The sequence below is a fragment of the Bufo gargarizans genome, chromosome 5, assembly GCF_014858855.1.
Source record: "Bufo gargarizans isolate SCDJY-AF-19 chromosome 5, ASM1485885v1, whole genome shotgun sequence".
Lineage (NCBI taxonomy): Eukaryota > Metazoa > Chordata > Amphibia > Anura > Bufonidae > Bufo > Bufo gargarizans.
In genome coordinates, this window is record NC_058084.1 from 20,478,395 (window position 1) to 20,494,224 (window position 15,830).

A 15,830-nucleotide genomic window follows, 5' to 3' on the forward strand; every position below is an offset into this window, starting at 1 on the left:
ATTTATCCTCCAGCCCGAGCCCTGTGGTGACTGGACGGCCGGGCCGAGCCTACACCACCTTAGTGCATTGGGTCACTGTACTCGGGTATGTTTTCTGTGACCGTCCACTGATATTCATTAACAATCCAGTGTCTGTCGGTTCCCATTGACGCTGGATTAGAAGTAGATTTCTGTATACGGTGTGACGCCGCCGTCAGTGTCTACTGTCAGGTGGGGGATAGTTTCACATTTCTTGTTAATCTAATGGTAATTATTGTTATCCTGATGTTCTGCTACGGCTCAGACAGGTGGAACTTATGGATTAGAAGGACTGTCAGCGCTCATTAGTAGACGGCGGCCCGTGAGGTCTATGTTCTGGATCCCAGCAGCAGGAGGAAGATGAGTAACAGCCTACCCTCTGTACTAAAGACACGGTGGCAGGAGTCATCTAATCCCATGTCTCTACCTTTTCACATCATTGAGAGATATGATCAGTGCCCCCTAGTGAGTGCAGCTCCGGAGTATAATACAGGATGTAGTCATCTGCATGTAAAGTGGTCAAGTTTGCACCCCAGCTTTTGGGGGTAACACGTAGCTTGATCCTGAAACATCCAGAGCATGAACGGGATAATATAAGACATAATGAGATATACTAGATTAAACTACTCGATGCCACGAGCTCCTAGAAATAGGGATCACTGCTCTCTGCCCCACGGAGTCTATAAAAAGTCCTAAACCTAGGAAATCAGTGCACGCCTGCGCCCCTCCCCCATAGATGAGCCCTGTGCACCATCTGCCGAGTCTGTGAAGTGTGAATAAGCCTCTGTTTGTCAGTAGGCAGAGAGTAAATACACTTCAGGCCGGGGACATTATGTAAGGGACCAGGAGCGTGCACTGGCTCTTTGGAAATGAGTTTATCAATATAATATATAGAAATCACTGCGCAGTTTGCTGAAATTGGGCCAGAGTTGATATTTTTAAGACCCCTTTATACAGGGCATTACGTCACATTCTGTGTGTGGGGCACGGTCCGATTGCTGTAGTAATGGATGCAGGAGAGGTGATGTGAGAAGCTGTTAGAGATGAAAATTAATAGCTTTTTTTCTGCATTTTTTTTTTTAGGCTGGAATGGGTCGAGATCATAGAGCCGCGGACACGAGAGTGTATGTACGCCAACCTGATCACAGGGGAATGTGTCTGGGATCCACCGTCCGGCGTCCGGATAAAACGCACCAACGAGAATCAATGGTGGGAACTGTTTGACCCCAATACATCTCGATTCTACTACTACAATGCAAGCACCCAGAGGACAGTCTGGCACCGGCCACAAAACTGTGATATCATCCCTTTAGCCAAACTACAGACACTGAAGCAGAACACAGAGTCCCCCAGGGCATCGACCGAAAACAGCCCGGGACGGGGCAGCAACATCAGCAGAGAAGGGAGCACCAGCTCGTCCCTGGAGCAGGAGCTGGACGGAGGAGACAAGGGTCCTGACCAAGTGAAAACCAATCGCCACTCAGCTCCATACTTCGTGGTGAAAGAGGACTCAGACAGGTAATTCTAAGATGGAGCTCACAATCTGTGGAGCCTTGTTATCTGTGTGTACGGTGGAGCCTCCTCATATCTGGGACATACCGCCCTGTGGTAGGAAGTGTGCCCATTGAGGAGACACTGGCAGCACAGATTTTCACACTTTCTCTCCTCTCTACTGAGAACTTTAGTGTTTACAGCAGTCTCTTATCGACAGGCTTAGGCCTCATGCACACGGCCGTTGAGCGGCCTTGGCCCTATTGCGGCCTGCAAATGGCGGGTCAGCAATCCACGGCCGTCGGCCGTGTGCACCACGCATCACGGACGCAATTCCAGAGATGCAGAACAGAACACTGGAAGCACTACGGAGTGCTTCCGTGGTGTTTCTTTCCGTTGTTCTGCACCGCAAATAAATATGACATGTCGTAATATTTTTGTGGTGACAGACCACGGAACCATTCAAATTGAATGGGTCCGGCCCGCTGCACAGATGTTGCCCGTGCATTGGAGACCGCAATCACGGTCACCAATGCATGGAACGGCCGCACAACGGCCGTGTGCATGAGGCCTTAGACAAAGGGAGGATTTATCAAACTGGTGTAAAGGAGAACTGGCTTTGTTACCCATAGCAACCAATCAGATTCCACTCGGATTTCATTTTCCAAAAGCGCTCTGAAAAATTAAAGGTGGAATCAGATTGGATTCAGCCACTTTTCCTTTGCACCACTTTGACAGTTTGATGTCCGCTATTTTCGGCGTGCTGTTGCTCCTGCAGTAATTCACCTTGGGGTTTGTATGATTTATGCCTGAAATTAAAAAAAAACTGTAGGGAAGATTTACTGATGCTTTAATGGCAGTGTTGTTAAAGACTCAGATCTGCACCATAATTTGCAACTTTTTAAGCTTTTTGTTAATTTTCTAAAGAGGCAAGAAAAGGGATGGGGCGGAGCCTTACACGGCCCACCAGATTGGCTGTAACTGAGATCCCGTACCCAGAGGCTGAAGTGTTTTCTAATGACGCTCCTCCCCCACAGCAGCACGTCTAGTCTTCATTCCTACCCTTCAGCCTCCGAGTACAGGGTGAGGTAAAGTCCTTTCTGAAGCACAGGGACACAGCGGAGCAGGTATCTCAGCCGTCATCTGCACTTAATATTCTGCTTCACAGCGCTGAGACCGGCAGACTGTACATAGGGCTCTGTGCTCTGCTTTCTCACACCGGCCGTCCTGCAGTGTCACGAGCAGGACGGATTTTATGATCATAAATCTAAGGGCACTGTCACACTAGCATTTTTCTTTTCCGGCACTGAGTTCCGTCACAGGGGCTCTATACTGGAAAAGAACTGATCAGTTTTATCCCTATGCATTCTGAATGGAGAGGGATCCGTTGAGGTTGCATCAGGACGTCTTCAGTTCAGTCTTTTTTTGACTGATCAGGACAAAGATAAAACCGCAGCATGCTATAACGTTTTATCTCCGGCTAAATATCCGAAACACTTGCCGGAATGCCGGATCCGGCATTTTTTTATATAGGAATGTATTAGTGCTGGATCTGGCATCAAAAATACCGGAATGCCGGATCCGTCCTTCCAGTCTGCGCCTGCCCAGACCGAAAAAAAATTGAAAAAAATAAATGCCGGATCAGTTTTTCCAGATGACACCGGAGAGACGGATCCGGCATTTCAATTCATTTATCAGGCGGATCAGGATCCTGATCCGTCTGACAAATGCCATCAGTTGGCGTACATTTTGATGGATCTGGCAGGTAGTTCCGGCGATGGAAATGCTTGCCGGATCACTCTGCCGCAAGTGTGAAAGTAGCCTAAGAGACACCATTTTAGCTCCTCCACTGATTGTCCCCTAGACTGAACAAGCCATTGTAAATAATTAAAGGAATTTAAGAGTATTTTCATTCTTATATTTCCTGGAGAACCCCTTTAAAAATGGACAGTTTATCAGTTTTTAACAGATTTTTTTTCCGCTTTCGTTTGCATGTAGCCTCAGACAGTTTTTCTTTGTGCTGGAATACCTGTTTAAGGGTACTTTCACACTTGCGGCAGGACGGATCCGACAGGCTGTTCACCCTGTTGAATCTGTCCTTCCACTGTTTCGCCGTGCCGCCGCTCCGTCCCCATTGACTATAATAGGGACGGGTCGGCGCTTCGGCGCAGTACGGCAGTTCGCGGTCAAAGGCTGCCGGACTGAAAAGTCGGACATGCAGGACTTTTAGTCCGGCGGCCTTTCGCCGGAGCGCCGTCCCCATTATAGTCAGTGGGGACGGAGCGGCGGCACGGCGAAACAGCGGAAGGACGGATCCGACAGGGTGAACAGCCTGTCGGATCTGTCCTGCCGCAAGTGTGAAAGTACCTAAGGTTGAGTGCAAGTCATATTAATTGCGTGATATTTACTTATGGAGAACCGAATGTTGCGGTGGAGCCTTAGGCTACTTTCACACTTGCGGCAGAGGATTCCAGCAGTCGCTGGAACTGCCTGCCGGATCCGGCAATCTGGACACAAACGGATGCATTTGTGAGACGGATCCGGATGCCATCTTACAAATGCATTGCAATGCCGGATCTGGTATTTATTTTTTCACAGTTTTATAGGTCTGCACATGTGTGGACCGGAAGAACAGATTCGTCAATGCGGCAATTTTAATTCATTTCAATGGAAATTAATGCCGGATCCGGCATTCCGGCAAGTGTTCAGAATTTTTGGCCGGAGATAAAACTGCAACATGCTGCGGTATTTTCTCCGGCCAAAAAACTTAAGAGGGACTGAACTGAAGACATCCTGATGCATCCTGAACGGATTACTCTCCATTCAGAATGCATGGCGATATGCCTGATCAGTTCTTTTCCGGTATAGAGCCCCTAGGATGGAACTCAATGCCGGAAAAGAATAACGCTAGTGAGAAAGCACCCTTAGACTAAATCCATTTATGTGGGGAGCAGCTTCCTTCTAGTAATGACTGCAGCGCACACAGAAGGTGATTCCCAGTTACGCTCCATGATGTTATTGGGATTGTTGGGTGTGCAATGTTATACACGGTCCCCAGAACTGACAATCTAGAGTCTGTATCATGAGGACTGCGCCGCTTTCTACTGTCTGAGCTGCGGAAACAGCAGATGACACCGCAGCCAATAGTCCATTGTATTTCCCAGATGTCCGGCTTTGTCAGTAGCGTCCTAGGTCCAGCTTTGGTCGTGCTACCACCTAGCTCTGCACAGACCCTGAATGGCTCCTCATTCTGTGCCTGAGCTGAGACGCTTGTGATAACGTCACACCCATAATGGGGTAACTGTGAAAAGGCGCAAAAATAAAATGATTAAAAATAATACTTAGAACGGAGACCGACGTCATCTCTGAACGGCCGGTTATTATCTTACAGATTTGGAGCTTGGAATAAAACATAAAATGAGCGGGATCTGGATAGGACGGTCGTCTCTCTCCTCAGCGGCAGGTACTTTACATTCAGCTCACGTCCACGTTACTAGGTGCGGCCGCTGACGCCATCTCTATGAAATCCTTTATCAGACGAGTATTGACCTATTTCTATCACATTTCATTTTGGTGTGTGACGCTCTGTTGGTTGCAGCAGCCCGGGCTGACTCACCTAGCCGAGCGGATATTGTGTGAGCGTCCATGTGCCGAGTCGTGTCTTATCCCATAATGAGCACAAGGAACGGAATAAGAGTCTGCGATTAGGAATATGTAGGTACCGCACCGTATGGGGTGTCGGCGTCCTTGTGCAGTCTTCACATTCCAGTTGTAACACTTGCTTTTGTAAGATAGCGGTGAGTTTTTACCGGGTATTTACATGAGCTTTTGTTCTCTTGCATATTTGTGCCATGTTTTAGTAATTGTGGCAGTAACACCGCGAATCAACGGGGGGAAAAAAGGTGACAAAACCATGAAAACAAGGGCTAATGTAAATGCGCCCTCGCACGTGGCGGCTGCTGTCCCAGTGTCACAGCAGCCATATGTACAGGGGGTGTAGTAAAGCATTACTCACCTCTTAAAGGGGTAGTCTCATTGCAGAAGATGGCATATATCATGAAGACAAGGTTAACCCTTTGTAACCCTTTTGTTTTCCACTCCCTGCCTTCCCAGAGCCATAACTTTTTTATTTTTCCATTCATATAGCTGCAAGAGGGCTTGTTTCTTGTACTTTCCAACGGCTTCATTTTAATATTACATATGATGTATTGGGAAGCAGGAAAAAAATTCCAAATGCTGTGGAATTGAAAAAAAAAAAAAGCAATTCCACCACAGTTTTACAGGTTTCTTTTATTTACGACTTTCAGCGTGTGGTAAAACTGACCATTACTTTCATTCTAGAGGTCAGTACGAATCCGGCAATACCTTGTATGTATAGTTTCTCTTGCGTTTTTATACTGATAAAATAATAAAAACCTCGGAAACGTTTTTTTTTTCGGTGCCATAAATCTAACCCCTATAACTTTATGTGTACGGAGCCGTGTGGGGGGGCTCATATTTTGCAGGGTGATCTGTACTTTTCATTGATACCATTCTAGGGTGTTTACAACTTTTTAATAATTTTTTTATTACATTTTTTGGTGGGAAATGAAGCGATCAAGAAAAGGCAAATCGGTCATTTTGAAGTTTTTTTTTCTGTTTCACCATTTGCCGTATGGGGAAAGTAATTTTATAGCATGGGTGTTTTCACACATGGCAATACCCATGATGTGTATTTATTTTTTGGGTAAAGGGGGGTGATTTGAATTTTTATATATTTTTTTATTTTTAAAAACTTTTATAATTTTTTTACACTTTTTTTATTTTTATTTTTTATAGTTCCCATTGGGAACTATAACAAGCAATCATTAGATTGCTATTCTCAGAGACCACAGTGCATTATCATTGGAGTCTATGAGAAATGTACTAGTTTCCTATGGAGCCGTATTACAGGCGGGAGCTCCATAGGAAACACTGTGCAGCAGCCTTCTGTCATTCTGTCATGACAGGGGCTGCCGCACACAAGCTCCGGCACCCGGAGGGAGCCAGAGTATACCCGGATGCACACACTTCCAGATTTGCTGGGCTCAGTGTTAAATGCGATAATGCCGGCCATGAGCTATGAAACAGCAGGCACACCACGGCTATGGAGCGAGTGCCATCTTCTAAAACTCTGGTCTGGAAGGGGTTAATACAAGGCACTTACTAATGTATTGTGATTGTCCATATCGATTCATTTTTCCACTACCTTGTGCATACGACCACCCTGTAATACAGCAGTGGTGGTCGTGCTTGCACCCTGTAAGAAAAGTCACCGACCCCTATGGTGGCCGGGACCACGAGAGTGCGCTTAAGTCATAGCTTTTTCTAATACTGTGCAAGCACGACCACTTCTGCTAGATTGCAGGGTGAAAAAAAAAATTCACAGAATGACCATTATTCTAAAACGTAACTTTTAATAGTCAAAAATTAATATAATGGACCCTTTTAATATGAAAATAAAGATAAACAAAAACAAGATAAGAACCTATGTGCCACTCGTATACTTGGTAGCAGGGTAGACGGCCTAGTGCAGTGGCTAGATTGGGACAATGTCCCCTATACTTGCCCTGTTAAAGTGGCCCTACCTACAAACGGAATAGCCGCCCTGATAAGGGTGATCCCGTCTCTCGTGCCTCCTGCTATTCCCTATGCGACCCTGTTAGTGGGTGACAGATGAAAGGGATCCTAGCAGATGCCGGGACTGATCTATACGCATGCCAAAAACAATAACGAGAATTAGTATTGTGTGAAGAACACCTCCACTCACAACAGTGTAATAGTGAGTAATACACCCATAGAGAATAGTGTAAGAGAATAGTATATAGATGGGTAGAGTGTCAGGTTGGCACTCCTACCCAAAATGTCTGTCTGTCCAAGGCTCGGCCTGTGATGCATGTCATCTGTCTGTCCAAGGCTCGGCCTGTGATGCATGTCATCTGTCTGTCCAAGGCTCGGCCTGTGATGCATGTCATCTGTCTGTCCAAGGCTCGGCCTGTGATGCATGTCGTCTGTCTGTCCAAGGCTCGGCCTGTGATGCATGTCGTCTGTCTGTCCAAGGCTCGGCCTGTGATGCATGTCGTCTGTCTGTGTAAGGCTTGGCCTGTGATGCATGCCACCTGTCTGTGTAAGTCTCGGCCTGTGATGCATGTCATCTGTCTGTGTAAGGCTCGGCCTGTGATGCATGTCGTCTGTCTGTGTAAGGCTCGGCCTGTGATGCATGTCATCTGTCTGTGTAAGGCTCGGCCTGTGATGCATGTCGTCTGTCTGTGTAAGGCTTGGCCTGTGATGCATGCCACCTGTCTGTGTAAGTCTCGGCCTGTGATGCATGTCATCTGTCTGTGTAAGGCTCGGCCTGTGATGCATGTCGTCTGTCTGTGTAAGGCTCGGCCTGTGATGCATGTCGTCTGTCTGTGTAAGGCTCGGCCTGTGATGCATGTCGTCTGTCTGTGTAAGTCTCGGCCTGTGATGCATGCCACCTGTCTGTGTAAGGCTCAGCCTGTGATGCATGTAGTCTGTCTGTGTAAGGCTCGGCCTGTGATGCATGCCATCTGTCTGTGTTAGGCCTCTTTCACACTTGCGTTGTCCGGATCCGGCGTGTACTCCGCTTGCCGGAATTACACGCCGGATCCGGAAAAACGCAAGTGTACTGAAAGCATTTGAAGACGGATCCGTCTTCAAAATGCTTTCAGTGTTACTATGGCAGCCAGGACGCTATTAAAGTCCTGGTTGCCATAGTAGTAGTGGGGAGCGGGGGAGCGGTATACTTACCATCCGTGCGGCTCCCGGGGCGCTCCAGAATGACGTCAGAGCGCCCCATGCGCATGGATGACGTGTCCATGCGATCACGTGATCCATGCGCTTGGGGCGCCCTGACGTCACTCTGGAGCGCCCCGGGAGCCGCACGGATGGTAAGTATGCTGCTCCCCCGCTCCCCACTGCACTTTACCATGGCTGCCAGGACTTTAGCGTCCCGGCAGCCATGGTAACCATTTAGAAAAAGCTAAACGTCGCATCCGGCAATGCGCCGAAACGACGTTTAGCTTAAGGCCGGATCCGGATCAATGCCTTTCAATGGGCATTCATTCCGGATCCGGCCTTGTGGCAAGTGTTCCGGATTTTTGGCCGGAGCAAAAAGCGCAGCATGCTGCGCTATTTGCTGCGGCCAAAAAACGTTCCGTTCCTGAACGGAAGACATCCTGATGCATCCTGAAGGACGGACTGTCCATTCAGAATGCATTAGGAAAATCCTGATCAGTATTCTTCCGGCATAGAGCCCCGACGACGGAACTCTATGCCGGAAGACTATAACGCAGATGTGAAAGAGCCCTAAGCTCGGCCTGTGATGATTTTTGACACTTTTGTTGCACATGTACATTTTCTTTTGCACCAACTCCAGATGTTAGCTGTCAGTCTGTGGGAGGTATTCGGACACTCAGGCATTTTTTTAATAGTAGTGTTTTGTTTGTGGAATTTATGTGCATTCTTTCTATCTGTGGCTTTTTTTAAAGCAGCAGGTTAATTGTTGATCAGTGGTATTTTTTAATCCTCTACTCTGTAGCGAAAAAAATGCTTGAAACCCCCCCAATTTTTTTTTTACATGTGTTAATGCAAAAATACCACAAAAAAGGCCATAATAATTAGTGACTTTTTTTAAGCAGAATCCCCCCTCCTTCCCGTTCAGTGTGACCTGTCATGGGGCGCATACACTCTACTATGGCTCTGTGGGTCCACCGCGGTCTTCTCTGCACTTTAGTCCCCACACAGGTGAGGTGTGCTGCTGCAGCCAGTGACTGGCCTCAGCACTGCAGTCATGTGCCATGTGCAGGAGCGGGTCCGTATGCTTTTCCAAATAGGTCCTGCTCAATAAAAAAACCCCTATAATGTGCATTTAGTAAATGCATTTACCACAGTGTGCACAAAACACTTCCAGTTACCAGAGTGGCTCATAACTGTTCACTAGGAAATCCGTCCTCCATACTGGTCAGCCTCAGAAGTGATATCTGCGGGTCCATAGGGCGCATTCATAGTGTCATCCACTGGTCAGCCTTGGCGCAGTCTGTAATATTCAGAAGGGTTTTATAGGTGCCCACATGGGTTCTGCACCGGTTCCGGTAAGGCGGTGTGCTCCTTTAGGTCAGGTGTGGTCTTAGTGCGTCTGGTGGGGGGGTTTTGCTGTCATCTCCACGTGGAGCTCGCCAGTGTCAGAGCTGAATAATACTTAGTTGTACGGAACGTGGCCATGTCTGTTATCCACGGATCGCCCGCCCTCTGTGGCAGAGGTGGCCAAAGAAAGGCTTATCTAACAACATTTGAAAAATCATTGAAAAATGACCTTTTGTACAAAGCAGCGTCTAACATGTTTACCTGAGGACACAAAACACGGCGCGCGGGAGGTCCACGATAGTCACATCCACGCCCTCCTGGCTACTAGATCAAGATGGCCTCACATAAGAGACTGTGAATCTCCTGATTACCCCGAGTGTCGCACATCAGATGCTGAGGCCCTTTTAACTCTTTACGCTCCATGGTGTACTTGGCTTCCGAATTTCTTTCTCTTTCAGTTCCTTTGTTTTCTCTTGATTTCACGCAGTAATTTGGAATTAAGTTGACGTTCCCTTACATCGATGGCTTCAGATGAGCGTTCAGCCCGCCGCCCGTGATCGTGACTAATGCGACAACCTCATAGTGTGCATTAACGTAGAAGACACCTTTCATGTGTGTTTAATGAGCAGATAAGATGAAAGGTGGACGCGGAGGATTACAATCAGCAATCCGTTTTCTATAAAACAATTACGCTCTCTCTAATTGCCAGCCGCAGAGCCGCTGTTTGGGCCGACATTTATATTACAGGCGGTTTCCAGTTTTAGCTTTAACTTCTGACATGTCTTGGGCTGGTTTACATGTTGCAGCCGCATCACAGGTTTTTTCCGTAATTGTGGAAAACCATGGCAAAAGTCACACTGCGCCCGTGATGTGGAGGCCTGAGTGATACGAGGATGGATTGAATGGCGCGGGGTCCATCACCCCAGACTCTTCATAAAGCCCCGGACTGCTTTGGTGCTGGTGCAGATCTCCTTTGGGAATGCCGTGGAGGGACCCTTATTTCATGGGGAGCAGTTCTCAGAACCCAAAAAAAGGAGGCGATGGAGCATGTGTGAACCGTGTCGAAGCTTTGGCCCTCACTTTTTGGATTTTACAGCTCAGAGCTGTACATTGTGGAAAGCTTTCTGAAGGCTGAAGTATTGCAGACTGACATGCATAGGGCTCGGCGCTTTGTCCTGCTTTGTGTGATGCGAAGATGAAGAGGCATTGTATCTGCTCAGAAGTAGACCTGAGGTGTCTTTCGTGTGCCCCTAAAGACTAGCCACTTGGCGATTTGCTTTAGTGGTATGTTCACACGTAGCGGTTGTGCTGTTAAAGTCGCATTAAAGCCGCATCAGAAAAACTGCAATGCTATTTGGATTCAGCTTTCAGTATGATGGCGGTCTTCACAGATCAAATGCATTAAATAAATGGTTCACCTGTAACAACCACAACTGCATCAAAAGTGCATTGCCTTGTTCTAACTGCTCCTCCATCGCTCCATGTGAACACGACCTAAAGATAAAGCAGATGACTAGCACATCACAAGAGTGAGACATTCCTGAGCAAAGGAAAAGAGAAGTTGAATTTCTCCAGCCTAAAGACCTGTTCTACATGTCGCAGATAGGGATGAGATTGAATATGGTGCATGTCTTCATAAAGTGCCGCCTCTAATTCCCCGGTGTAGGATTCAGCGGCGCCCCGTAAGCACGGCACATGGATGGAGTGACACAGGCGGCATATACCCTGTGTGTAAACACAGCCCGGGTGATCTGCTGACTAGGTGATACTAATGAGGGTTGACGCTGCCTCCTCACCTCGTCTCTTCTTGCGGGGGTGACATCCCTTCCCCACCTGCTTCATTGTCTCTGAAGTGACTGGGGAGCTAACTAGATGCAAATTACATCTGTGAGAAAAGGCAATCATTTTATCTTCTAAAGTGGAAGTAAATATTTGCTGGATCCATCCTGCCGTCACCGGTGTAGTACTGCAGTCATCATATCCTGGTAGCAGAGCTGCATTTCCAGGCTTCAGACAGCGGCAATCTGCACTAACCTCTTTGTTTTCAGTGGCTGCACTTAGGGGGCTCACAACAGAGCTCAGTGCTCTACCTATTGGAAACTGGTAGTGGGGCTAGGGCCGAACACATCGGGAAGTCAATGGGAAAACCCGAGCATTAAACCAGGCACCCCCTGCTCTGAAGAGGAGAGGATGCATGGTTCATAGGAAAAGGTCAGAAATTGATGGAAGCACCACCAAAATGGTTTGGAAACAGCATGAGGAGGACGTCTGGATGCATCTTGGACTCCGATTACCTATCACACACAATAGACAACCGCACAAAGGCTATATGCCAAAAGCTGGGTATGTGCAAGCCAACAACCTATCCATGAGACAGATGACAGGCTTAGTCAGCATACTTTACAATGGCAGCCTTGTGCACTATGAGACATTCCAAACCAGCTCTTATCTGACTGAGAGCCAGTAAGCCTGAAAGTTACTTCAGATCTGTTGGATGGCTTGGGTGGACCTGCGCACCTAGATCAATATCATTAGGGTGACAAAAAGTTTTCTGATTGTACTAACATAATATTCAATAACCTTTCTATACAGTTTTGCCATGTAAACTCATTTGCATAAACATGGGCATATGGGAAAGACTGAAAAACCATTTGCATGGAAAATTTGCGATAAAACTTGGTGATTGGAATATTCGCGATCAACACTACTCATGAACAGCGCCATCTATTGGATTCATAGTCTTGTCATAAGACGATGAAACCAATAACATGTAAAGCATCATCCATCCTTACATAAAGACGCACTACCATGAGACTACACAACAATAAATCTACATGAACTCCGAAGTGAGACACTGTACACCTCCAGGAAAACCTATAATAAAAAGAAAACTTTAAACCAGGGCTGTGGAGTCGGTAGATAAATGCTCCGACTCCGACTCCTCAGTTTTTTGTACTTCCGACTCCGACTCCTCTGTATTTAATATGCGAATGTATTTTATACATTCCTTGAAGGAAAGAAAGAAGTTCTTCTAAGCTCTTCTAGCACAGAGAGGTAGTTGGGCAGAAGCTGCTGCCTTCTCCTTTGTGTGCTGATCTTCTGCTGAAGACAGGGCAGTGGGAGGATCCAAGAAGGGACATTTATTTTAAAACATGATTTCCCTAGAAGAATCCCATAGTCATGTTTAAAGTTTAAAGGGACACTGACAGGGCCAATAAGCATATTGAGGTATATATATGGCACTACAGGTCTTATAATGGGTATTACAATCATATAAGTATCCCCCCTGTCCACATTATACATACAGTAAACTTTGTTTTATAACCTGCTCCAACGGTCTTCAATCTGCCCAAGGGGCGGCGTTTCACCTCTCTTGCGCCCAGCCAGCCTCCCCAACTGCCGCTTTGAAGCGCCGCCCAGCTCATGAATATTCAGTTTGCTGGGCGGCTTCTGCGGTCCCCGCTCTGAAGCGCCTTGCTTAACAGTGCCCGGCGCATGCGCCGGATCTTGTGAAGTCCGGTACAGTAAGCGCCGCCCAGCTCATCAATATTCACTTCGCTGGGCGGCTCTTACTGTCCCCGACTTCACAAGAGCCGGCACATGCGCAGGGCACTGTTCAGCGCAGCGCTTCAGAGCGGGGACCACAGAAGCCGCCCAGCAAACTGAATATTTATGAGCTGGGCGGCGCTTCAAATCGGCAGTTGGGGAGGCTGGCTGGGCGCAAGAGAGGTGAAACGCCGCCCTTGGGCAGATTGAAGACCGTTGGAGCAGGTTATAAAACTTAAAGTTTACTGCATGTATAATGTGGACAGGGGGGATACCTATATGATTGTAATACCCTGTATAAGACCTGTACTGCCATATATAGACCTCAATATGCTTATTGGCCCTGTCAGTGTCCCTTTAAGATAACATTCTGAGTTTACACGTTTTATAGCCTTAGCTGAATGACAGCAGTTTTTCCAATGGTTTACAGCTTCAGTCTTGAACTATTGACCCTCCATTCCCTTCACTTATACAAGTGTCTCTAGTCCTGCAAAACACATATTTACTTAATCCCTTATCAGTGAGAGGCGAGGATAACCATGGGCATTGTGTTCCCTGTAACATCAGAACACAACACAATGGAAAGTATATGTATTGCCACTCCTAATTGTGCATTGCGTGCCATATAGTGAAGCATATGAAAAACATGCTTCTTCACATCACTGAACGCGTTTGTTTTGCGGTTACGTGAGGCACTGCATGCATTGGCCTTTATTCTTACAGTAGAGAAGTCATTAATTATAACTGTTTATGAATTCGGACATTTAAACTTGCTTTTTTTTTTTTTTATTCCAATTTAAATTTAGTAGGAGTCGGAGTCGGTTCATTTTTTGCCGACTCCGACTCCAGGTACCCAAAATTGACTCCGACTCCTCGACTCCGACTCCACAGCCCTGCTTTAAACCACATCACCTGTATAGCCGGGGGGGGGGGGGGGAAATGTTTAGGGAAAGGATTATTGCACTGTATATATGTGTTTTATCTTTGTTTTCACTGCACATATCTGTAAAAAAGGACTATGACCTGTAATTTGATCCAATATGTATCTTTTAATGTAAATGTGCAAATTATATCAAAACCTAATAAAATGTATAAAGTATGAAAAAAAAAAAAAGACTATGAAACCAATAGATGGCTCTGTTCATGAGTAGTGTTGATCGCAAATTTTTATTGCGCATTTTCCATCCTCTTAATGCTGTTTTCAAACCATTTCGGTGGTGTTTCCATCAATTTCTGACCTTTTTCTGTGAACCAGACACCCTCCCCTCTTCAGAGCAGGGGGTGCCTGGTTTAATGCTCGGGTCTCCCATTGATTTTCATAGTGTTCAATTGTGCTCGAGCATATACAGTATTCGGCCGAACACTGCGATGTGCCGAGCATAGCGATGCTCGCTCAACACTAAGAAACTGGTTGAGTTTGGTGATATTTGATGTTGAGCGTTTCGTCTTCCCGCCATAAGCGTGTGCCATGAGAGAAAGGGGCAAAACTTATGTCTTTGCACCACTATGCCCCATCTCAAAATAGGATAATCCCAGGCTGCTGTCCCAAGATTAGCTCCATACACTATGGGTGCTGCTTTCTCCATGTTGTGCGCCTGTAGTCCTGGATGTACCGTCATGGTCAAAAGTTTGGAGACTGGCATAAATTTTGGTTTTCACAGAGTTTTCTGCTTCAGTTTTTATGGTGTCAGTTTGCATTATCTAGATTGCAATTAATTGCGATGTCCAAGTAGCAGTGGTACCGCACACCTTGTAGTGCGAACGTGCTCACAAAGAAGGATGCTTCCAAATATTAGTGCAATACATTTGCGGCACCCTTCTGATGCGTGCCACAAATTTATTGCACTTGCAATTAATTGCAATATAATTTCTTACCATGAAAATTAACTTAATCACAAAACTCTATTTTCACCGCATTTCAGCCCTGCCACAAAATGATTAACAAATATAATTTCATCTAATGGGCTAGACTCACTCGCAATCTTGCTTAAGAACATTGCCATGAATAAAGAATGGGACCAAAACCTTCTTCAAGACCAGTTTCTACCCACCATCCAGGAGCAATGTGGCGATGAACAGCGCTTTTTCCAGCATGATGGAGACCACGTCACAAGGCAAAAGTGAGAACTAAGTGGCTCGATGAACAAAACATTGACATTTTTGGTCTATGGCCAGGAAACTGCGGATCTCAATCCCATTGACAGCCTGTGGTCCGGCCTCAAAAAGCGGGTGGACAAAGAAAAACCCAGAAATTGTGATAAACTCCAAGTACTGATTAGGCAAAAATGGGTTGTCATCAGTCAGGATTTGGCCCAGAAGCTGACATCCAGCCTCCAGGACGAACTGCGGAAGAAAAAGAAGGGTAAACACTGGATATATTGAGTCTTTGCATAAACCTAATGGATTTGTCAACAAAAGTTATAAAACTTATCAAAATATTTGGCCACAGTTATTTGGCCTTAGGGTCCATTCAGACGTCCGTAATGTATTGCGGATCCGCAATACACCCGGCCGACACCCCATAGAAATGCCTATTCTTGTCCGCAATTGTGGACAAGAATAGGACATGCTCTATTTTCATGCGGAGCTGCGGACCAGAAGATCGGGGCCGCGCTCCGGGGATGCGGAGAGCACATAGTGTGCTCTCCGCA

General features: G+C 46.5%; 1 protein-coding gene across 2 annotated transcripts in view; it reads left to right on the forward strand.

Annotated features, from left to right (window-relative positions):
- Positions 1-15,830, forward strand: part of ARHGAP39 (Rho GTPase activating protein 39) — a 146,478-nt gene that overhangs the window by 38,591 nt on the left and 92,057 nt on the right. For both annotated transcript variants that reach the window (XM_044294416.1, XM_044294417.1), the window contains exon 2: positions 1,102-1,536. In XM_044294416.1, coding sequence (XP_044150351.1) covers positions 1,102-1,536 — 435 coding nt within the window. The remainder of the gene's footprint in view (positions 1-1,101; positions 1,537-15,830) is intronic.